This window comes from Eleutherodactylus coqui, chromosome 10, assembly GCF_035609145.1.
Source record: "Eleutherodactylus coqui strain aEleCoq1 chromosome 10, aEleCoq1.hap1, whole genome shotgun sequence".
Taxonomy (NCBI): Eukaryota; Metazoa; Chordata; class Amphibia; order Anura; family Eleutherodactylidae; genus Eleutherodactylus; species Eleutherodactylus coqui.
In genome coordinates, this window is record NC_089846.1 from 66,981,556 (window position 1) to 67,006,770 (window position 25,215).

Consider the following 25,215-nt stretch of genomic DNA (forward strand, 5'->3'; position numbering starts at 1 on the left):
TCTGGTTTGTCGTGAATTGTTTGTGTGCCCTGGATTTACATGTTGTGTTCTGTTATATTGGAGCAGATTTATGGCTGACGTTAAATGCATAAAAATTACAAACTCTGTGACTCAAACCATTGTGCAACTACATGTCGGTATGGTGTACTTGCTGAGACTTGAAGCTATGCTTTAGTATGAAGGTGCCCGTACACATAGATGACCAACTGCTGCACCTGCCAGTTTCGGCGGGCATCACAGTCCTTGAAATATATTTAGGGTGGGGGGGGGTTCAACTTTCTCAAAGTCAGGTATTGAGGGCGGTTGCTGGGGAAGAAGGATCGGCATGTTGGATTTATGACCAAATCATTGCTACGTGAGTTGGGCAGCCACTTATTACCCTCCTTCTTATTGAGGACATATGCATGCTTTTTTGGCCAAGCTGAGTGTGTATGGTGGGGTCGCAAGGGGTATATGTTGATCAAGCTAGCGTTCAGTCAACAGCTATGTAAAGGTGGCTATAGACCGTTGAATCTTGGCCGACTGCTTAATGTTTGAGGGTGTCTCAAGTCTCCTTCAATAGAAATGTTGGGAGAAAGAAGGAACGGGCATATTGGATTGCTTTATTCCTGAACCTTCACTCCGTAGATGTCTCTTAGCAGTTTATTCCCCTCTCCCTATTAATAACACATGCACATTTGGCTGAGTATTTGTTTAGGGGTCTGTTTTTGGGAGAGGTGGCTGCTCAGTCGAAAGCTACTTAAGTGCTCATTCGCATCAATGTTGGAGGCTCTATTCGGAACCTCCGTCACAATTACGTTAAGCAGGACAAAATATCATAGCGTGCTGCACTATTGTATCTTGTAAAAATAACGGAGGACTATCCAGAAGCCGAACTGAACCCATTATTTTTGGCACTTCTTGGTTTTGTCACATGACTGTTCAGTTTGGGTATTGGGTGCCGTTTTCATGCTCCATAATGGAGCAAAAAAAACGAACCCAAAAGCGCCAATGTAAACGAGCCCTAAGCCGTATGACCACCAGCCACTTTCTAGACATGAAAACAATGTATAGAACCGTTTCTTTGAGGTTCGTAGATGGAAAGGGCACATAGCGAAGAGTTGAGCAGCACTGATCTAGACTGCTGTGATGGGGCTCAAGAGAGCTAGAACAGTAGATGGGTGGGGATGTCGAAATACTGAGCCTTTTTGACAAGTCTGTGCACCTCCAAGAATTTAGCGGTAATCCTCTAGATTAGACACGTAGGAATCTGACTACACCCAAGTAAGGGCTCACATGGGTGGGGTGGAAGTTGATTTTCCGCAGGTTACACAAATAAGATGACATTGAGATTGTTAGTGTGTTAGTGCAGCACCGCTGAGCGTGATCACTGTATATTACCCGTTATACAACCGTTTGCTATATGTCTATATCAACTAGCAGAGGTCATGTCCTTTCTCTTGGTCTTGATAGAAATGGACGTGACATCAAACCTTCTTTGGTCAAAATATTAAGTGTTTTAGTAAAAAGCGCAGAAGACCGAGATCTACGAGATTGGTCGACTCAACTCTTGCCGAGCAAAGTCCACCCCACCACCTCCGATTCTATTCTGCCCCGCACTATTTTTTCCTGTCTAAATAACCTACAAATATTGAATTTGTGTCCAAACAATCATTTCAACTTTGGCGTTTGATTTCTCTTTTTTTCTATTTCTCTCTATCGGTCAGCAAACACAGCCGTCTGTCTGTCAACATTTGCTAAACGATGCATGCGGTGAGATAAGGGGTGACATTGTGTTATGTAACATGGATCTGCTCTTCATGGCAGGAACATGCTGCACACATACGTCTGCATTCCCTCCTTGGTGCCAGATCTTTTCTGCATGAATGAAGGCGGCATTAATAAGATCATCCATACTGTTATCTGGTACTCATGCAGACCACATATTTTGTTTGATTAACCAGATGTGAAGCAGGGCAAACAGCCGAGAGACAATACAGTGCAGAACATTTGTGGGGGCTGTCATGATTATAGGCACTCGTTTGCATTGCATAGGAGAGTGCGAATTAGCCCCATGAAAGGTCAGGCAAACTATTGTTAATGTGATCACTCATCCCCCATAGAGAATCATTGCTGTCAGCAGCATATCCCCCATTTACAGGGGACGATGTGCTGCCAACCAAAATGTCCTTTGCTGCACGAAAAGATGCGATCAGGAGGCTGGAATCGGCACATGTGACGGGGGCGGAGCTACGCGATGATGTGTAGAAGGGGGCGGAGCCAGAATGCCGCTCGTGCCGGACCGAACAGATGGGAGAAGACCCTTCTGCGCAAGCGCGTCTAATCGGGAAATTAGACGGAGCCATGGAGACGGGGACGCCAGCGCAGGGAAGGTGAGTGAATAACTTCTGTATGGCTCATATTTAACGCACGATGTATATTACAAAGTGCATTAATATGGCCATACAGAAGTACTTACCCCACTTGCTTTCGCGAGACAACCCCTTTAAAAGAAACTGTTAGGCGCACAAATAGAAACGCGTCGCAAATACGCATACGATTATGGGAGTCCGGTCTTAAAGTTAGATGTTCTTTAAGGCCGCCTGCACACGAGCGGAAATCCCGCCGCGGGATTTCCCGCAGGATTTCCGCCGCTGAAAGTTTGCATAGGAGTGCATTAAAATACTCACTCCTATGCAGACGGCCGCGCGGCAAACAAACCGCGGCATGTCCTAATTTTCTGCGGGGCACGCACTCACCCGGCCGCCGGCTCCGGTCTGCGCATGCGCCGGCTGCGCGGCAGTCGGCACATGAAAGAGTCGGGGCCGCCAGGCGCGGGTGAGTACGCGCTCGTCCCTGCAGGCGCTCGGGTCGGATCGCGCGGCGAGAATTCTCGCTGCCGGATCCGACCCGCTCGTCTGCAGGCGGCCTAAAGCTGGACAAGTTCCAGAATCAAGTAGCCGGTGCGCCTAAAAATTTTGCTCATGCCAGCCAACCTTTTCCAAAACTTGTTTCCTCCTGTTTGTCGTGTAAACAGCAGTTGAAACCTACACTGAATATCCGCTCTTTAGTGAGACAGGTTTGGCTTAAGTTACAGCACAAGGTGGCAAAATGCCCATCAGGGAGTGTTGGAAGGGACGTCCATGTAAACTAAGGTGTGGTTGGCCTTCTCTTTTTAGCCTAACATGATCAGTCTTTTTATTCCATATTATAATGCTGCGTTTAGACGGAGCGATTATCGTTCAGTATATACGCAGCCAACAACTGAATAATGAACGGGAATTATGCGCTTCTCGTTTGTCATTCAGTTTCTGCTGGCATAACAATTAGCGCTGGCTCGTTCACTTGTCGGGCAGTTTTAGACCCCATTTACACTGAAAGATGATCGCTCAAACGACAGTTCAAGTGACAGTTTTGAGCGATCATCTTTGCATAGTCTATAGTAGCTAATTGGCTACTAAAGAGCCATACAGGCGGAGCGAGACACCACCACTATCGCTCAGCGAACAATACAGATGTTTTGCATAAGCAAACAGCTGCATTGTTCTGCGCTCTCACAGCTCGTGTCCCGCTGTGAACTACCAGCGGGACACGAGCTGAAAAAATCTTATCAGCACTGACGACTGTGATAATAGCTTATTTTTCTAGAATTGAGCGAAGAAAGGAATTGTGCAGTTTTGGTGGCACCTACGTGGAAGGAACTTTCTGTATCTCCAGGGCTTCACACAGGATGATGTGCACAGATCCTACTTTGCAGGCAATCTCTCCCACGGTCAATCAGCGGTCCCCCGTAGCTACTTGCTCCACTCATGCAACCATGTTGTCGGACTGGCTGGTGCGCGGCGAAGCTTCTTTGATTTGTTCTCACACAACACTTGATCTTTTTTCAACTGTTGCACCCACAAACGCACGTTTTTTCATGTCCATGATACCTTCACTTCATGTCTCACTTAACTTACGATGAATGTCTATGGGTATTATACCATCCAAGTGAAGAACGCTGATGATTACACGCTGTTCTTGAAATGTGAACGCTGCTGTATTGAAAAGGCTTCTAACAGGAGCCACTGTCACGTGGGTTCTGTGCACTGGATGCTACTGCCATCAGTCTCGTCTCCGAAGAATGCCAGGGTCTTCAAAATTATGTACCAGGTTTCTATTTGCTCCTATTCCCAAGAAAAATTAGTAGGTTCGTGCTATTTTAAGGTTAAGCTTCATGTGCTATGAATGTGTAGGGTGGTTGGTGCCCATCATTTACGGTCAATGGATGACCTCAAATTTCATTGATGGCACCAGGAATCCATTTGGGGGATTGGGCTTCACTATAAGCAAAAGAAGGGCTAACTAAATAGCCAGCTTTACTGACATGAGGACATAACAGGTCCTCTTTAAGGAGGACCTGCTGGCCCTCCTGACATTTCACCAGGAATAAAAGTATTAATTAAAGCATGAATTCTGGAGAGTCTGTTCTTAGAACTTTGTTTTGTCTTTCTTACGTTATTCCTCGATATGTGAATAACCTGATAATTGGGTGTTACCATTCCTCTCTTCAGTAGTGTGCATTCTTACATATTCTGACAATAGAGAAGAGAAATTGTTTTTCTCAAACGTGTCAGTAGGTGTCCATGAGCTGGTAGCCCCAGTGATCTTTAGAAAGAAAGGGACCTCCTCGTCTTTTAGTTCTGACGTGCCTCTGTTCCTTCCGTAGACTTTATCGGCTTGTATCTGTCCCTACTACACCATATTTTTGGACCCCCCCCCCCCCCCCTTCCTTGAAGCGAAAAATAGATTGCAGGAAAGCCAAACCTAAGCCTAGTGATATGCTTGCTCATTTTTGTACTCTTGTATGGGGCATTGCAAGACGACGTGGTTGGAACAGTCCAGTTTGTGGCCAAGAGTATAATTGGCCTGAAACTGTGAGATGTCTCACTACATCATCTGCCCATCATCAGCTTCACTAACCCTTTCCCCTCTGCATTGCTTAATTTATAGGTTGCCTGAGGGATCAGTCATTTTGGAATATTTAATATGTTGATCCCGAGAGCTTCAGGTAAAAAAAAAAAGATATACGCCGAACAATAGGACCACTTTTGGACACTTGCACCACTAAGCAGTTTGGCTGCCGTGAAACAAGTCTTCTCAAAAGGCTTCTCAGCCGGACATTTTGTACATTGCCTGCACAGCGGGATAATCTAGTAAAACAAGACAAAGGCCCATACCCTCAGGCCCAAACAATACACCCTTTATCAGTGAGAAAATGAGGCTGGTGAGATCCTGTTTGTTTAGTCTTGGCTACAATTAAACCCATTAACCAGCAGCTATAAATAGTGTTTGGAAGTTCAGACTTGCTGGTTAATGAGTCAGTGAGCGCTTAAATCAATGTGACACTAAGTAATTAATGAAATTAACAGAGAGAAGCAGTTTTTGGAGGCCATTGTCTTAGCTTTACAAGTTGAGGCAGAGTATCTCTAATGGATTTGTGTTCGATCCTCCGTACATAATTGAGGAATGCTCCTTGTCTTTTTTGCTAAACGTCAAGTAGATTGAAGAAATGCTTTCTCCTTGTTTGTTTATTGAGACAAGTTCTCTGACTTTGTATAGATTCGTCTAAGAGTCCTTCTATAATGGCCTTGCTGCTATATGGTCTGCTTTAACCGTTGGCTATAACTTGGACACAAGCTGCTCCTCTCTCCATCACTTTCTTGGTAAACACTTCTCCTAAAGAACAAACGTGGAACGTCGCAGCGGTCTGGCTATTTCTGTAGCCGTGTTTACTCCTGGATTTTTTTTTATTTTTTTTTATACCATACTTGTGTATCTTTCCTCTTTAACAATGTTCACGCTTGTGTGACTCTGTGACAGCCGAGAGATGACCTGAGCGGGACAAAGAAAACCCTGTGTTTGGATAGAGTTGAAGTGGTTGAGTCATGGCTGGGCGGCCTATATTAAAGAGTCTATTTTTTGACAAAATTAGGTTTCTTTTAATAGCTCCTCAAGTGTTTCCTCTTTGGGTGTTTTCAGCGCTATTGGAATATTTGAGGTCAACATAAAGTACCCTCTTGTCTTATATTCCCCCTTATAGACTGGCAAAGAAGTTGCACCAAGACATTCATGCATGACCCTGGAGGCCCGTGGAACCACAGCCATTTCAGGCTGGTCGGAGACCTAAGACCATTTTACACAGGCCGATGATGAGTCGTACGAATGTTTATGCCTGATCATGACCCATGTTAACATGTTAACGATCAGCTAACAAATGTGCAAACACTCATTTGTCAGCTGATAGCATCATTTTGCTTCTCACAGCACATCTCTCCATGTAAACAGGGGATGATCATCTGACAAAAAACTAATACAATTGTTCGTCCCAATCTGGTTGCTACAGTCAACTGCTCCATTTTTCCGATAAGTTAGTCTTGTGTTTTTCATTTCTGGCTCTGTAGTCTCCACCCTATATAGAGTATCACTATATGGCGCATTTATTTTTGTGCATCGGTTTTTAATTTCCCAGTAATTATCCCATTATACCAGTTCCTTGACTGTGCCAGGCGCACTCCCTGCTCATCATTAGTCATGTTCTCAGAGTTCTTCCCTTACAAATGGCTCTTATGGAAAATGCCGCTATTTGCCAACACGGCCTCTCATAAATGCATGATTTATGAAATAATTTGGGCGTGCGAGGAAAATTCCCTAGTTCACATAGGGACAGAAATAACAGCATTGTATTGTGCTTGCTGGAGCGGCCTGCGCCTTGTGCAAGATCAGCAGACCTCGGCCTCGTTTCCTGTTCGGAATCTGGTGGAATTTCTGGTTACAGAAGAAGCTGCTTTCATTCTGTGAGGGGGAAAATACGGCTACAAGGAAAGACGCTCTGAAATGTCTGAGGGTTATATGAAATATTACAATGGGGTTCCCCAGTAATAAAAATAACTTTTGGGTTACGCAGGGAGATGCCTGTGGGGAAACGGGGATCGCGTTTTTCGATGGCCTTGATTAGTGTTGGGTCACTACAGCCCGGCACGCCCGCTCCGTTACCACACAGGCGGTTGTTTGATGTTCCACTTTAGGCCGCTCGTTCTCCACTTCCACCCTGAATCTCGCTGGACTTGGCGCCAAAGCACTTGTCGTTTTTTTTTTACCTCATGAAAATGTGTCCAGGGCTCCATCTTCCAGCTGCTACACGACGGATGGCCAAGAAGTCACAATTTACCATTTCTCCTTGTATAAATGATGCTTGATCCCAACAGCTGCAACCGCTAAGTTCATGTAAACAGGGCTGTTGCAGCAGAACGTCCGTATATATACATTTTTTTTGTTTTTAATACAAATTTAGTCATCCTGACAGGAAAAGTACAAGTCTTCGACCCCAAAGCCTTCTGTAAGCAGTCATTTGTCACAGTGTTGGCCTCTGCACTGCGGATACACTCAGGAAGTCAGACATAGACTTGGCCGAGCGCGTCCCACATGAGATTGTCCGCAAAATGATATACAAGTTTAATTCCAAGGTTCCTTGGAATGATGAGCTCTTTGGGGTTTGTGTGTGCCGCCTTTGTTTTGGAAGCAAGTTCCCCCAACGTTGCCCTGTGGTGCCATGTCGCATCAACACATCTATAACGGAATGATAGGATTGAAATAAACCGTTGTTAACGACTTTGCATATGTTCTCCAAATCATTTGGAAGCTGCTCGCCTTATGAACTGTTTTCAAATATTCTTCGGTATTAAAAAAATTCTAATATTCTTAACCCTTTCCAATCCACTGTCTGACGTTTTCCTACATTCTGATTGAAGCTTGTACAGCTTCAATGTCAGAAGATGTCCGACAGAGTATTCTTATCGTCTATTGCCAGCTGTTAGAGCCGCTCTGCCGCACACACACTGACTTTAGCCAGCAGATGGCACCGTTGTATAACAGCAAAAAGAGAAAGCCTTTTAGGAAACCCTGAATCCAAAAATTGGATTGGAAAGGGTTAAAGCATAGTAATTAAGTGCTGCCCATGCCTTACAGCATTAGGGCGCCCACCCACTGGCGTTTTTTTTTCCCTGCGAAATTCGCAGCATTTTTTTTCTGCAGGGGTCTATGGGACTTGTAATGTTAAAATCGCGATCGCGCAAAATCGCAATTTACCGGGTTTTTCTGTTTGGGGAAAAATTGCAAGAAACCACAACCATAATAGAGTTTCTTTTTTTTTTTAACTTTAGGCCGCTTTCACACGGCCATAAAAAGAGTGCGAGATTTGTGCGTTGCGAGATGCACAAATATAAGGCCTCGTTCACACGGGCATCACTGCGAGAAAATCGCAGCGATATCGCATTGCTGGTCCGTGCAGTATTGCTGCTATTTCTCGCGATGAGACCGCGACTTTGTAGCAGCACATGCGAGAATTTTCCGGGGAGGCTTGAAATATAAGCTCTTCCCCGAAAATACACCGTAGCTGAAGAAGAAGAAAAACAAAACACACATACATCACCTGTACTGCTCTGTCAGCCCGGTCGCATCTTCTCCCCAGGTCCCTGGCACAGATCATCATCTTCTCTTCTGGCTGGGGATTCAAAAATCTCCGCCTCCTGGAAGCACTGGCTGTGATTGGCTGATGCTTAGCCAATCACAGCCAGCACTCGATGAATGGCTGTGATTAGTTCAATCATTGTCATTCATCAAGTGCTGCCTGTGATTGGCTAAGCATCAGCCAATTACAGCAAGCGCTTCCAGAAGGCAGGGATTTTTGAATCCCCGGCCAGAAGAGAAGATCAGTGCCGGGGACCCGGGGAGAGGATGCGGCCGGGCTGACAGCGCGGGACAGGTGATGTATGTGTGGGTTGTTGTTTTTTTTTTTTTGTTTCTTTTTTCTGCAGCTAGAGCTTAAATTTTAGCTATGACAGTAGGATTTCCTTCTGTCAAAGTTGCATTGCATCGCACGAAAATCACATTTTCATGCGATGCAACAGGGAGGAAGGCTCCATAGGGAAACGTGGGCTACAAAGCCTCACGAGTCGCGTGCATATAGCGGGACCCGCGAGGTTTTTGTGTCTGATTGTTGCATGCTACACAATATTGCATGTGTGAAGTAACCCATAGGAAAGCATGGGCTTCTCATACATGCGATTTGTAGCCTTGTATCAACGCTACAAAATCGCGCGACGTTTGTCGCCCTCGTGAACGAGGCCTAAAGCCCATATTTTGGAAGGGGCCATATACATGGGCGATTTTTCTTCCCCCCCCCCCCCCCCCCTTCCACTGCATTGAGATGTGGGAAGAAATTGTGGCAGGTCTTATCTTTGGGCGTTCCCTTGGAACGCATTGCCCATTGTTTTAAATGGGACAGGAAAATGCATTGTATGGCGTGCTATGTGCGATACGAAGTTTCCTATCGAAAACAATGGGAAACACTTTCCGATCCTCCGATGCGACCGAAAGCCTCACCGGAGAATCGCAACTTCACTGAAGTGAGGGGAGGCGTTTTTACAGAAACCAGTTTCACAGCACAATATCGCGCTTGGCCACGTGTAGAAAACCTTAAGAAAACTATTTTGATTGAGACCTCCATCTGGAGGGTAGACAATATAGGACGCTGTCCTGTCCGCCGTAGAAGGCCATATATGGTAAGGCTTTCCTTAAGATGAACGGATGGATCTATCTTTTTTTTTTTTTTTCTTCAACATTCAGGCAATTGTGTGGTGGGTTTTTTTTGTTTGTTTTTTTTTCTTTAAATTTAATGCAATTTTTCTTCTCTCTGAAGCGATAATCTCTCTCAGATGGTCGCTGCCCACAATAGATGCATCAAGGCACATTATTATTTCTCTATGTCAAGCACCCATCTGTCAAAAGTAAATTTCCAACAAATATTTGCTATGCTGATGGGTCATTTTCACCACAATTCCCCGCATTTTTTTTCTTATCGACTCTTCCACCAGTCCTATAAAAAACTGTCACAGAAGATCACCACGTTTAGAGAATGCCTTAAATGAACATTACAATGTAATGATGTCTTGCTGGAGCCATCAGTTCCAACTGATTGAAACCCATTTGATGTAGTTGAATGCTATCCATTGTTCTCTGCAGGTGGGGGAGAGGATTACTAAATAGGATTTTGGATAGGAAAGCCAGAAAAATGTTCCCATGATTCATACTTTAATCTTAATATCTTCTAGTCTGAGAAACCCACAGAAACCTTTACATACAGAATGAAAGACGTCTAAAGTTCTAGGTTTGGTGCTGGGTTCTGTGGTTTGTCGCACCCATGCCCAAAGGTGACTTAAAAAGACCCCAGTTTTATAAATGGTAAAGTACATGGTAGTTGTGCGGGTCGTGTTGCAGATTTTGCAGTGGGGCCAGGAACTTCTCTGCCCTTAGCTCCATATGAAAAAGGACTTAGTTTCCAATCTGTGTTGGAGTTCAGGCTTGGACTTCACACAGTTGCTCAGGTTGTGTATATAGAGAGGTGACCTGTAGTCCCACAACTAATCTCTGGGAATTTGTAGAATAGGCCTGACTGTTAACGCCTCTGATTTATAAGAACACCTTTGCGTTACTTTTGTACACTTTTTTTTTTTTCTTTCTTATCTATTCTTCTAAGTTACTTTTAAGTCAGGTTTGATCTGTGGCCAGGCATCTGACCCTTGCACATCCAGCAAGTCTGTACTGGAGTTAGGACTTTGCCCCATGATGTACAATACGTGGAAAATTGATGTTTGTACAGTTCGCACACTTGTATACTCTTGCCATCTCTGGCTGTGACTGGGCTGCTATTCCGACTCGCCGTGTTCTGCTGATGGATGAGTCCAGTTTTTAAGGTAATACTGCCTTAACTGTGATTGCTTGCCCAGTGTATTGGGATAGAGTATGACTTCAGACCATGTTCACAAGGATCTCTGTTCCATGTGCTGATCCTGCAGCCAGTAAACTGTTCCTATTAGTAAAAGAAGAGAAAAGTTGGCCGAGGCTGCCAATTTTGGCACAAGCGACCATCTTCTGTGTATGGGGGAATGAAGGATGGGGCATGTTGAAATTTTGTATGCTCCGGGCCACTTCAAAAATCAACTCCGTTCAGGTTAGCTATTGCAGGCAAAGTTCACACTGAAATGAATGGGAATTTGGCCTGTAATTCCAAACTTGGCCACTGCAGAAGAATAGAGCTGTCTGCTTCCTGCTGCTTGGTGTAGACGCACCCAGCCCAGTGAACAGCTGATCTGCAGGAACCTTGGATGGCAGACTCCTGCTGATATTGATCTAGCCTGAGGATAGGCCATTAGTATTACAAAGGGACAGTGTATGTAAACTGCCATAAAACGGCTTGGGGTTGCAAGACTTATCGCTGCCCCTTCATATTATCAGTGGTGTTGAGATCCATCATGGAGCATTGTGCATCCGTTTTCTGTTCCAGTTTGAGAGGATATTTTGTTTTGCCGTCTTTGTGGTTGCAGGCGTCTTGTGACATGCAGTGAATATTGATTGCTTGCTTTGCTTCAAGTGTCAACAAACCACAGATGCCTGACCCGACGTGCTCATACCTCCAGCGAGAGCTTGAGGACCGGCCAAGCACACTATTGTTTCTAGTCACCTTGGAGTCCATCCAGGAGTTTAATATATTTGCAGATATGTAGAATAGCAACTTGCAACCATTTCCTCTCATGCCAAACATTGCAAAAGCCGCAGGTCAAAAACTAATTAGATGACTTCTAGATTGTCAGTGCCAACGCCATCTGAAACTAAGGCTTAGTCTTGTGTGCCACGAGGGACAGAGGAACCAGCTCTTTATTGATGTACTGAAGTCGCCATGAGGGGTTCTAAATGGTCTCTTGTCCGTTGCTGAATTAGAATCTCCTACAGGTGTTGGATTGACCTTTCCTGATCTGCAAACCAGATTGTTGGGTGGTGACCTCCCAAAATACTTGTGTATTTCTTGTTTCCAAGATAAACTTGTGGTTAGATATGACCCTTCCTCCAAGAATGTCTTCAACTTAACCACTCATTGTCTTTTTGGTTCTTCTTTTGCAGAGTACATCCTGGAGGAAGCTGAAGAACATGGTCCACTGGTCACCCTTTGTGGTGTCCTTCAAAAAGCACTATCCATGGGTCCAGCTGGCAGGACATGCGGGTAAGGGAACATGGTTTCTCAGGCACTCCACTTCCTAAAGAAATGTAGCTTTTTGTAAACCTGATCCTCAGGAAAAGAGCTTTTTAAATGCTCAACTCTAGTTTTGTACCACAGTTACTTCTTACAATGCATCTCGTAGCTATACAAACGCACCTGGCAAGCAGTAAATTAAGATCTGCGCATGGTCCCTGATAAAACATGAAATAAGTATTCTTAAGAAGTATTGAGAAATGCATGGAGGCGTACAAAAATAACTGTTCCTTTTTTTTATCCTGTAGGTAACTTTAAGGCTGGAGAATATGGCAAAATTCTGAAGAAGTTCTGTCAGTGTGAGCAGCAATGTTTGGAATGGTTGAACCGAGACTCCTTGCGGCCATTTGTTCCTGGATACTACGGAGTGGTTGAAAAAGAAGGGGAGGCCTACAACCAGATGGAGGACCTTCTGTCCGAATTTGACTCTCCATCCATCATGGACTGTAAAATGGGTGTTAGGTGAGTCCTATACAAGTGTGTCTTGGTGCACGTGAAGGGAATCAGATTACTGTAGACATATTGGAGTGGTCCTTGATCTTGTATAGGGATATTTGTTTGAGAATATTGAATGCTGCTTTCTTATAAAGGGAAGATCATTTACTTAAAGGGATTCTCTGCTTTGGATGATCCATACTTGTTAAAAGGTTCCCTTGACAATAAGCTGATCACACAGTGTCCTCTTGGTGGGACCTCAGACAATTAGCTGCGATCAGTGGGGAAAACCTGACAGTTGGGGCCCATTTGCACAAGCATATTTTCTGTCTGTATTCAGTCAGTATTTTTTGAACATGGACCCATTAACATAGAAAATTAAATCTCACCGCATGTCCTATTTTTGACTCTAGTCACAGATCAAAATCACCCATGAAAGTATGAGTAAGTAAAAAAGAATGCTGTGAACCTGCATTAGTATATACTTTTTTTTTTTGGGGGGGGGGGGGGGGGGGGGTCCTGATTTCTGTGGGTTGTACAAAACCCCAAGGCTAACATCACTTGGGCCTTGCGTTTTCTGGTGTTCTTTTGTTTTCTGTGCACGATGAACCACAAACAGAAACTTTCATATATGTAGCAAAATCGCATGTAACATGCAGTGAAAACGATTTGTTTTTTACAGACCAAAATTGCATATGCTTGTATGAATGAGTGTTTAATTAATTTTCCTGTAGCACCCCTACAGGGAAAGTTAAGCATTACACATTGTCCTTTCAAATCATTGGGTTGTTTGTGTAATACAGGACAGGTCCTCAGACGTCCTCTGTTTCAGGGTCCTCATGCATATCAGATTGGAGAACAGTTACAAGGATTCCACTTAATTAGCTAAAATTTTTCTTATAGGTTAATATGAAAATGTATTTTATAAACTAGACTAGGCTCAGGTCATACAGTCTTAATAATTCAAAATGGATAGCTGCCTGCCGAGCAATCAGTCATGTCTGGTGCTAGTCATCTCCAAAGGAGCAGGCAGGTAATGGCCAACTTGTACGGTTGAAAGAACTGTCCAGCGCCCTTCATAGGGATTACAGTGTAATTTCATCTCGTTATACTAACCATCTGTTTTCCTTCTTCAGGACTTATCTAGAGGAGGAACTGGTGAAGGCTCGAGAGAAGCCCAAACTTAGAAAGGACATGTATGAGAAAATGATCGCTGTAGACCCCGACGCCCCTACTGAAGAGGAGAACAGACAAGGAGCAGTCCTGAAGCCCAGATATATGCAATGGCGGGAGACCCTTAGTTCAACCGCAACCTTCGGCTTTAGAATAGAAGGAATCAAGGTGAGTAACATGAAATCATCTGGTCCAGAAGTTCTAAGACATTTAGGGTTTTCTGTCTCCTTCGAATATTGGAGATGGCCTTCCTGCTTAAACAAACATTCTTGAGACGTTCATCTTGCCAGTTTACGACTTATTGTGTATTGAAGCAGAAAACTGACGTCCCCTGTTTACTATTTTCTACAGAGAGCTGATGGGACGTGTGACACGAATTTCAAGAAGACCAAGCATCGGGAGCAGGTGATGGGAGCTCTAGAAGACTTTGTGGACGGCAATAAAAACATTTTGGTGAGTATCTGGAAGTCAGGTGACATGTCGTCACCAGGGACCTCTACTTTTTACATCTAATTTGAAGGATAACATATCTGTAACTGATCAGGTTGTGCTGCATTCTACACTAGGGTTCACCACCCGGGGGGAAGTAGTTAGGAAGTGTTCGCAATGAGATTTCGTTGGATTCCATTGTCTCATTTTTTTATTGCAGAGAAACTATTTAACAAGATTGAAAGAGCTTCGCATCGAACTGGAAAAGTCAGAGTTTTTCAAGCAACATGAGGTATGTACCAGTGTATCTTGTATATATTATACAAATACACATGAAAGGTAAACGCTATGGACACCTTTTAGGGGGGGCCACTTTTTTTTCACTTAAATGCATGTTTTTTGGGATGCTCTGATTGGCTGAGCAACAGTGAGTGAGAGCCCTCTTAGCCAATCACAGCCAGCACTGGATGCTCCAGTCACAGCCATTCATTGGAGCATGCAGCGCTGGCTGCGATTGGCTGAGCAAGCTGTTATTTAGCGGCGTTCAGCCAATCAGAGCAATCTCTTGCTGGAGGCGGGGATTCTAATCTCTGTCACTAGCAAAAGATCCTCTGCCCGCTGCCCATTAATTTCAGTGGGCGAAGCAGGGCCAAAAACGGCCAAAGATAGAACATGCATCGCTTGTGTGAGCAGCCCCATTGAAATGAACAGGAGCGTTGTACAGCGTTTAGTGCTGCGCTGAAAAAGCAGCGATAAACACTTTAAAAAACAGTCTGTATGAGGAAGGCCTTGTTTAGATGCAATGATTATTGCTCAAAAGATGTCTTTTGAGCGATAATCGTTGTGTGCATTTAGAGCGCAAGGTGATCGCTCAAACGTCAGTTTGATTGACAGTTTTAAGCGATCACTTTGCACTCTGAGCAGGGTATGCAGAAGACAAGCGAGGCCGCTTGTTTTCTGCATCCAGCTGCTCTTTTCTCAGAGGGCTCAGCTATTGGATAGCCAAGCGCTCCGAGTGGGGTATGTGGCACACAGCTGGAGCTCTGTGTTCTTCATACCCCGGCTATGTGCTCCCTGCGGAGTATAAAGAACACAGCTGGACCGCTGGGTTCTTCTTTTTCCGGCAAGTTCATGGAGCAGGATACAGCTGAAACAATAGTATCAGCTGTATCCCGCTGTGAATTCCTGATAAGGCTCATCGTTCTCTTTTAGCGCGCTGAAAGAGAACGATCAGCGACTGGTTATCAAAAACTATACAATGTGAGTGCAGTTACACACAACGATTATCGCTCAAAAGACGGCTTTTGAGCGATAATCGTTGTGTCTTAATGGGCCTTAAGTCTCAATAGGAGATCCGTCAGTGAGGCTGGACTGATTGCTTAGGCCCCTTTTTATATGGACCAAAAATCAGTCAGATTCTTGCTAGATTGTGGCAATCGGAACAATAAACATTCAGTGTAAATGCTGCCAGCGACTGAAAGATAAACAATAATTCATTCACTTATTCATCATTCAGTTTAGGCTGGCATAAAAACTGAGCAATAATTGGCCTGTGTAAACAGGCAGTCCATCTAGGCCATCTATGAACAACTACCTGTTTACTGTGAATGGGGGCAGGTTACTGGAGCGAGCTTTGGCCTGCTGTACTTCCATTCACTGAGCGACCATCACCCTTGCATGAAAGCACAGGAGCGATTATTGCTGGGACAACTGTTGGGTGCTTTTACACGAGACCACTGTCGGGCGCTAAAGTTTTTAGAACTTCTCTCTTCTCTCCTGCATGTTCCTATCAGTTGACTTGTCTCTTTTACACAGGCTAATCTACGAGTGACTGCCTATTTACTCTGAATGGTGGTTGGAAGAGATCTCCGCCTCCATTCAGTGGGTGATTGCTGTTCCTGTATGAGAGCGCAGGAGTGATGATCATTAGGACAACTGACGGGGCGCTTAGGCACTTGATAGTCGCCCCATGTATAGCCTTAAATTGCAGTGTCTATTTACAGTGATTTGTAGAAACTGCAAAAGACAGACTTCCAAAGGTTTTTTTTTTTATTTAAACCCTACTGCAAAAATGATTTTAGTGCTAAATAAATGCATTCAAGTGAGAAAATCCCCCTCTGCTATTTAAAGGGGAATATACCTCTACAATACCGAATATGATGCTACACATTTGGAAAGGAAAAAATGCCAGTTTGCCACTTTTATAAAATCAGAGGCACACTGTTAAAATATGGGCCTGTAGAACTGTATGGGTGCTGAAATATGGATTCATACCACACAGATCTGTACTATGGCTGTGTACATGAGGCCTGTAGAATGAAGGTCACTGGCCATTTTTAGACCTGTTCCTATAAGTCCTATAATCCTTTATTACTTTCAGTTAATGCAGTGTGTCATACCAGCCGGTTAGTGGAAAGTCATATAGAGGGCATATAGAGGACAAAACTCTGGATTTCTTCATATGGACAAAGACTGACAATACAATTTCCTTAGATTGCTCTTTGGAGAGTATGTAAACCATATTGTGACCTTACTGGGGTGATAGGAAATGTGGACAAGAGGTGACTACCATTGCTCATCCGAGCAGATTCTAAATATTAGTCATTTGTAGCTGTATTTTTTTGGTTCAGAAGATATTTCGGGTGGCCCTGACTTTGAATCGCCCTGTATTTCACATGTGATGAAGACTCCACAAGAATCCTGACGTAATTCACACTCATGAATGTTTTTTTCCTTAGGTCGTCGGCAGCTCCTTGCTCTTTGTCCACGACTCTTCGGAACTGGCCAAGGTTTGGATGATTGACTTTGGAAAAACCGTTCGGCTGCCGAACAAACAGACACTAAATCACCGGGCGCCTTGGGTGGAGGGTAACCGAGAAGATGGTTACTTGTGGGGGCTCGACAACCTCATAAACATTTTCTCTGACATGGTGCAGGACTAGAACTTGAGACTGGCACCAGAAAGAAACATAGCTGCGGCAAGATTCTGGACTTGTACAGCGGGGAAAAAAAGGAACTTTGAGATTCCCAACCTCATCTCTGAACGGCTGCATCTGCGTCAGTCTGTTGTATTTTAAGATGTATTATAGTTCTATTTTATTTATGCTTTTTGTAGCCTCATAGAAACATAACACTGGAAACTGTACAGCTAGGAGAAGCGTGCGGCTCCTTTCTTTTATAATTGTATATATAATATATATTTTACTACTACTTTACAAACTGATTTTATTCTCTATTTTATAATTTATTTTTTTTTAACTGGTCATTTTTAATTAGAAGTAGCATCGTTATTTCTGATACCGGTTGGCAATATTGAACCAAGCAATAATTGTATACATAGGCCACATTTATTAGAACCAGTTTTAGGTAAGCCACCCTGATTTGTCCCATATAGTACTTGTACTCTCTGCTTTGTTGTTTGAATCCCTTAAACAGGGCTGAGCTGTAATACCAGATACAGCCCCAGGCGCTGTTTCAGAGGGAAAAGCTAAGTAGTCTTACCTAATCTTGGATAACTCCTTTTTAAAGGAGCTGCACCAGAATAGACTTATCACCTATCCATAAGGTCCCCCTGCATTACTTGGGGTCCTTTTAGACAACGAGCGAGTGACCTCACCACTAGCTCGTTTGCTCTCAGGCAACCTGTTTAGACAGGCAGAGGCATTGTTGGCTCCGTCAAGCGAGAATCATTCAGTCCCTGTGTAAGCGAATACAGAGACTGGGCAATTGCTGTTTAAATGGAACGGTGAGCGAAGGAGCCAACGATGGCTGCAGAAACTGATTGAAAAGTTAACTGTTCTCGTTCACGGTTCTGTCCTTGGCTCGTGTTTAGACCAGATGATCATCATTTACTTTTACTTGTTTGAACCCTTTTTTTTAAAATGATAATCGTTCCGTCTAAACGCAGCATTAGACCATGATTAAAAAGGGGTTTCCTAGAAGGTGGCAATGGCAAGAGATGCCACCTTGGTAGTAAGGTACAGGGAAGATACAGAGGGTTAGATGAGGGGAAACACTTTGTTTCACCACGGTAAAAATGTTGGTAGTTTCTGATTCAAGCGAATTGGCGGGCTGCACTTGGGTAACAAAATGTCAACCGAAGTGATGATGGGACTCGTGTGAGCAGTTACTTAGTTAGGCTTGTTATCCTTTGTATTACTAGGGTTTGTGCTCTCCAGCTTAGGAACGTCACACTGTACTATATCAGTAGCTGCTGTGCACATACCGTATGTCTAGGACAATGTAGAAGCCAAGTCCTCCTGCCCTCAGAGTGGGATCTTCCTCCTCAAATATGAGGAGTTTGGACTTTCTGGGGTTAGACAATGGCTATGCATCCGAGGGAAGGAATGTAGCCTTCCTGGGATAACTAATGAGCTGTTAGATCTTGTGTGTGTGTGTGTGTATAGGTACCTTTACACGGGAAAACGATTAGGCGCATAAGCCCCCCCCCACACACACACATAGGCATTCATAGAATGGAGGCAAAGATCTCTTCTGCTTGCCTCCATTCACTGTAAACAGGCGGTCATTCACAGATCAATGACTCCTGCTTACATGGGCTGATAGTCACTTGGTTTTTAGGTGAGCTAAAAACCATGCGACTCCAACAAGTGAGCGATTTCTTGCTCAGTGCCCTGTCGATGGCCGCGTGTACTTGGGACGACTTGCCTGAATTCGCCATTTCTAGCGATAATCGTGTGTGTAAAAGTACTTTTAGTTTAAATTTGAGTTTCCTTAACGTGTGACTCTCCCACATGAACCAAGAGCTGCAGGCTGCACAGGGCATGATGGGAGTTGCAGTTTTACAGTAGCTGGAGGGCTACCGGTTCAGGGAACTCTGGTCTAATCTAAGTCTTTAAAGCAACCCTCTGGTCTCGGGGTGAAAGTAGGGGAGTAATATTACCTGGCACCACTGTTTTCTGCTAGCTGCCCGCTTTGGAATTGGAAGAGTTAAACATTCTAAACTGTTAGGGTGCTTGCGTTTTCCCAACAATTGCTGGGTGGCATCCGTGAATGCAAGTGCTGGCCGGCAATTAGCGCTATTAACAAGCTGTAACAGCGTGGATAGCTGGGCAGCTAACAGTTGCCTCCCCGCCGTTGTTGTGAAAATTTGAGTGCTAGCAGATGTCTCTGGCGCTCGTGTAATAGAGCCCTTAATTAAGCCTCATTGGTTTGCTTTAACTCTCCTTCCAGGCACGCAGCTTAGGGGGAACACTGCCTAGGACCCTTGTGCTGTTCTGCTGTGGATTTTCCAAGATGGCCGCAATGCTTCTTTTACTGCTTGATGCATCGGTAGTCTGAGACACGTTATGCTGCTTTTGGATTGGCCAGTATTGCTCATGTGAGCAGCACTGGCCAATGAAAGAGCAGCATTCAGTGTCTTAGACTACAAAGCACAGTGTGCATCCGTTGGTTATGGAAGTACTGCAGCCATCTTGGAAGACTGAAGAGAAGTTCGGGAGGACAGATCCACAGCAGAAAGCAGCACATAGAGGGCGCTCCTGGCTCGGGCTATTGCTTTAATGGTGTACAGGAATGAATTGGGCTATGTTTGCACAACCATAGTCTTAGATCGTGTGGGATCCACATTGTTGTGTGTTTTTGTTAGTTTTTTTCCCCCTTTTTGGAAAGGGGTTTTCTACTTCTTGCTGACAGAATCTGTTCTTGTCTTTAAAATACAGACCAGAAAGACCAAAAATAGTGGCTGTGGAAAGGAGGTGGTGGTGGGTGAGGGGGAACTTCTGCCAGTTCAATCAGACCTCTGCGGTGGCACATAGAAGGTCCCATGAGATCTTGGCATGGATGGGCAGCAGTAAGTAAGACCCGTGCCCATCTGTGCACCATTTTATTAAACTGTTGCCAGTCTGTAGCCCAGATGTACCCCCACCACCATCTCGAGGAGGACTACAAGTTCGCAATGGTCTGTAACATGTAAGTCCATGGCAGTCGTAGCCACAAGTTGTTTACCTCTTTGGCAGCTTCTATATATTACATATCTCGAACAAGGAACAGAAAATATCTGTAGCGTCATGCACAGCAATAATGCTGATGCAGAGTGAAACGTAGTGATTGGGTTCCAGGTCGACTAGTAGAATTTAGTTTTTGTTTTTTTTTTTTTGTTCCTTTTTGGCCAAAATGATTTATTTTTGCACAATTCCTGTACAATGTTTGGAATGGTTTTTTTTATAATAAACAAGACCTTTAAAAAGGAAGTGGATCTGGTTTGCTGATGAAATAAGTGACAAATTTTCTGTTCCATAAAACTGGACCGCTAAGCGGAGCCTCAGAGGAAACTGAGGAAGTGACAGAGTGGAAACTAAACAGGAAGTAAAAAGTGCAGTCCAAGAGAGCTTCCCCTGCTGTTGGAACATCATCCTCAGAACCCCATTAAAGTTAATGTGTGTATTTATATGTGCATTTTTTTTTTTCTTTTTTACCCTTTCGGTCCAATGGTCCGTATAACGGGGGAAAAAATGCACTTGTGTGGCTTTTTTTTTTTTTTTCACCGCACGCACTGACTTTCACTAGGAGTTTAAAAAAGTTGGCCAACTGATGTAATTTAAAACGCATGTGAATAAACCGCACTCGGATGATAATCGCATGTTAGCACAAAAACTGATGTAAAATTCACATACACTCGCACTGAAATCAGACTTTTTATGACTGACCAATATCCCACTCGCCTATGTAGATAAGAACTTGGGTCGCCTTGACATGGGCCTGAATTACTGCTGTACAGTACAAGCCATTTGGTAGATATTTCAAAAATCTCCTTTACATGGAGTGGAAAACTTCTATCTCCAATTGTAGCATTTTTGAAAAACATTGTAGATTCTAATCGGCAGCATGCCTATTTCTACTGCAGATTTCAAGCCTTAAAATATAAGTGTTACAACCCACAGCAGATCTGCAACACAAACTGTGGTGAAATCTGCACCATTTAGGTGCAGATTTGGATATTTTAGATTTGTGGCATATTTGTTGCGGGTTTTCCACAGCAGAATGATTTGTGAAGATACCCTTTTATAGCTAACATTTGCATCAATCAACAATTCAAAGACCCTTTAGAAATGGCACAATATGTAACTTTGCTTTTAGAAGGCTCTCTAGGGGTCCTTCTCCAGCTGTAACGAGCTACTCCCATTTAGCTATTAGTACTGATACAGCTTGCACAAATGTAAGTGGTCAATGTAATGAAACAGAACCTGTCTGATGGATGAGCTCCCTTATTGGAATAGTGTAGCTGTAAAAGGTAAACTAATGTACCTCAATGCCACTCGCTGATCTGTTCCCTCAGCAGCACAGACTCCTTTTACCAAAATCATCCGTAAGAAACTAGTACCTGCATGCCAATGTACGACTGATGTCATAAAGCTCTGAGTCTGCCAGGAGCAGTCAAGTGTAAAATAGAAGGAAGAGGATATTAAAGCTTTGAACAAACAAAGCTAGTTTAAAGCTAAGATTCATGGCTTTAAAATGAGACCAAAATCATGTTCATAGCACTTACAAAACCGGAGCTACAGCCATTTAAAGTGGGGGTGGTAATACAGTTTGGGGTGGTAATACAGTTTACGGCTATCTATTTCAGTCTGTGTGCGCAGAGCAGAGAGGGGAGGCCAGCCAAAGCAGAGAGAATGAGTGATTCTTCTGTATATCTCCCTGTCCCAGGGGGAGGGGTGACATGACCTTTTGTTCATGTTGTCACCCCTAAATCACCCGGAGAACATATTTGCTCTCTGATTTGTCAGGGTTTTCCACAAAAAAGGAGTAAAATAATGAGGACTTGCTCACCTAATCATTCCTCTACATTGTTTAACCCTGCAGATGCTGCAGTCAATGACTGTGATGGCATCTAAACGTCTTTACAGAAAATGTTGAAATTTTTTATTTTTCTCCCCTCCCCATACATAGAATAAAGGTAACAATATTTATACAGACACAGGATAGACAATAAGAGTATCTAATGTTAAAAACGCATCACACGAACATCGCAAGTTTGTGCAAAGCGATGAATCAAAGGCTCCGTAGGGAAACGTGGGCGAGGAAAGAAAAGAAAAGGCTTATTGCAGGAAGATGACACATGCCACAATTTTGTTTTTTTCACGCCACATCGCATGAGGAAAAACCTCGCACATGTGAAGGAAGATATTAAAAAACATGGGCTTCATATTCCAGCGATTTCACATTGCCAGAAAATTGTGTGATTTTTAGTGCCAGTGTGAAACTGGCCTAAAGCGCAAAAAACTATGGTGAAATAGCCTTTTTTTTTAATTGCCCCAAGCAAAAAGAAAATAAGTTATTCAATACATTGTGTCTGAAATTGGTTCCTCTAAAAACTAGAAATTGTTCTACAAAATAAACTGTATTGACGAGAAAATAAAAAAAGGTTATGACTGCTGGAACACAAAAGATGATACGATTTACTGTCTGTCAGGCCTCTCACACCGGCTACAAAATCCAAAGATTTCGTAGTGACATTGCTACAAAACGCATATATGTGAAGCCCATGGATTCCAATAGGTTCTTCCAGGCTACAAAACATCTCCTGTGAAAGAACCCATTGGAAACCCTGGGCTTCACAAACATGCGTATTGTAGCAATGTCACAGCCTAAGGCAACTGAGTTCTGCATCCACTATATTTACATGAATCACAAATTTAAAATCTACAATAAGACCTTTTTAGGAGGATTTTCCCAATTGTAGGGTGCGTTCACACGAACGTATATCTGCTCGGTTTTCATGCCGAGCCAATATACGTTGTCTCTCTCTGCAGAGGGGGGAGGATGGAAGAGCCAGAAGCAGTAACTGAGCTCCCGCCCCCTCTCTGCCTCCTCTCCGCCCCTCTGCACTATTTGCAACGGGGAAAGGTGGGGCGGGGGTGGGGCTAATTCGCGGAACTTAGCCCCGCCCCCGTCCCACCTCCTCTCATTGCAAATAGTGCAGAGGGGCGGAGAGGAGGCAGAGAGGGGGCGGGAGCTCAGTTACTGCTTCTGGCTCTTCCATCCTCCCCCCTCTGCAGAGAGAGAGACAACGTATATCGGCTCGGCGTGAAAACCGAGCCGATATACGTTCGTGTGAATGCACCCTTAACCTGACTGTTGGGTTAAGGAAGGTTTTCTTTTTTTTTTTGGATTCCTCGCTGATGGAATCTATCCCCATTTGTAATAAACCATAGTAGCCACAGCATCTAAAGCATTTGACAGAGGGAGAGGGATCCCTCTGTCACACCCATGGGTGTCCCTATGGTGCTCCGTTGGTGGAATCCACCCTGGATAAGTATAAACAATATTTAAAAAGAAAAAAGTTCCAGCGTTCTACAGGTTATATAGATGACGAACATAAAAAAAAAAAAATTCTCTCATTATGGGGAAAGAAAGCCGCAGCGGAATGTGTAAACCACTCCAAACCCAGCGGCTTTTAGCTGGCTTTTCCAGCTGAAATCTCGCGGTTTACGGTGCAGCCAAGCTGCGAAAATTCCGCTGGAATTCTGGCCCGTGTGCCCCAAGCCAAAAGGGAAAAAAAGAGACATAAATATAAAAATGATAACTTCTTGTAAACAAACTTCTTTAAAATAGCACGTCATTAGGTGGAGTTTATGAGGAAAATGCCCCGTAATGCATTAAAATAAATATGTTTAACAATTATGTGGCCAACATGGATAAATAAAGAAAACAAAAGAGAATACAGCCAAGATTGACATCAACCTCCCTCCCCCCCCCCTCCCCGCGGGAGTAACGAGATTTGTGCCATTTAAATGATTTAAAATGGGATAGTAAAATTATAAAATAAGAAACCATGTAATGTATATACTCGAGTATTAGCCGACCCGAGTATAAGCCGAGTCAATATGTTTTACCACAATAAACTGGTAAAACGTATTGACTTGAGTATATGCCAAACTATACTTGAGTATATACTAGGTAAAGAAAAAAATTTAATACTCACCTCCCAGCCGGCATCTGTTTCTCCGGCGCGATGGTCTCCCTGGCGGTGTGGCAAGCTGCTTGAGAATACTCTCCACTGTCATCTCCCTGCTCGGCTTTGAATTCCCCCACCATCAGCGCTGTGTAAGTAAGCACTGTGATTTGATCGAGCATCAGCCAATCACAGCCGGCGCTCGATAGACCAATCACAGCTATACAATGATGTCATACACTGAATGCCTGTGAATGATCAAGCGCTGGCTGTGATTGGCTGGCGCTTGATCCAATCACAGCGCTTACCTACACAGCGCTGACAGCGGGGGAATTCAAAGCTGAGCAGGGAGATGACAGCGGGGAGAATTCTTAAGCACCTTGCCACACCTCCGGGGAGACCATCGCGCCAGGGACACAGATACTGGCTGGGAGGTGAGTATTGCGGCTTTTTTTTTTTTTACCTCACTCAAGGTGGGCTTTTTCAGCATAAAAAAATGTGCTGAAAAACTAGGCTTATACTCGAGTATATACGGTATGTTAAAATAAGGGATCCTGTTGAAATGTAATATTAATGATACTAATTATATTAATACTAATAATAATGCCAAAAATACAGTTGATTAATATGCCTGATGGGAAGAAGCTCTTGGTCAGAGAGACCTTTTTTCTTTGGAAAAAATTTATATTTATATATATATATATATATAATCTAAAATTATGTGATTAAAACCAAAAAATAGGATATGTAAAATGAATTGTCTTAAAAAAGTTAAAACCCAGCAATGTATGGATATAAATGTAGGGTAACTGGGGTGTATTAACGAAAGATCTTACAGGTAATGAAAGTCCAATTAGTTGAAGTCCTCTCCGATCCTGAGAATGAGGGTCCAGTCTCCCCCACTCCTTCACTATGGGGTCTCTGCACCTACTGTTTCACAATGATGTGGAGATTGAGTGCAGTTGCGATCGACCATGTTTGATGCCAGGCACTTCGTTTCACTGGGGCTGACGGATAACTGCATAGAAGCACTTGGTTAGGGCTTATTCACTGGAGTGTATATCGGCCGTCGTTTTCACGGCCAGGCGATATACGCTACCATCTGAGCTGTCTATCCCATTCCCTCCCACTTGCCAGCTCTCTGCCTCTCTCCTCC

The 25,215-nt window shown here is 43.8% G+C and overlaps 1 protein-coding gene across 1 annotated transcript in view; it reads left to right on the plus strand.

Annotated features, from left to right (window-relative positions):
- LOC136580570 (inositol-trisphosphate 3-kinase B-like) overlaps window positions 1-20,355 on the plus strand; it is a 37,408-nt gene extending 17,053 nt beyond the window's left edge. The window contains exons 2-7 of the mRNA XM_066581221.1: window positions 11,977-12,076; window positions 12,355-12,568; window positions 13,678-13,882; window positions 14,066-14,167; window positions 14,364-14,435; window positions 16,882-20,355. Of these exons, the coding sequence (XP_066437318.1) occupies window positions 11,977-12,076; window positions 12,355-12,568; window positions 13,678-13,882; window positions 14,066-14,167; window positions 14,364-14,435; window positions 16,882-17,085 (897 nt within the window). The 3' untranslated portion in view covers window positions 17,086-20,355. The remainder of the gene's footprint in view (window positions 1-11,976; window positions 12,077-12,354; window positions 12,569-13,677; window positions 13,883-14,065; window positions 14,168-14,363; window positions 14,436-16,881) is intronic.
- The last annotated feature ends 4,860 nt before the right edge of the window (window positions 20,356-25,215 follow it).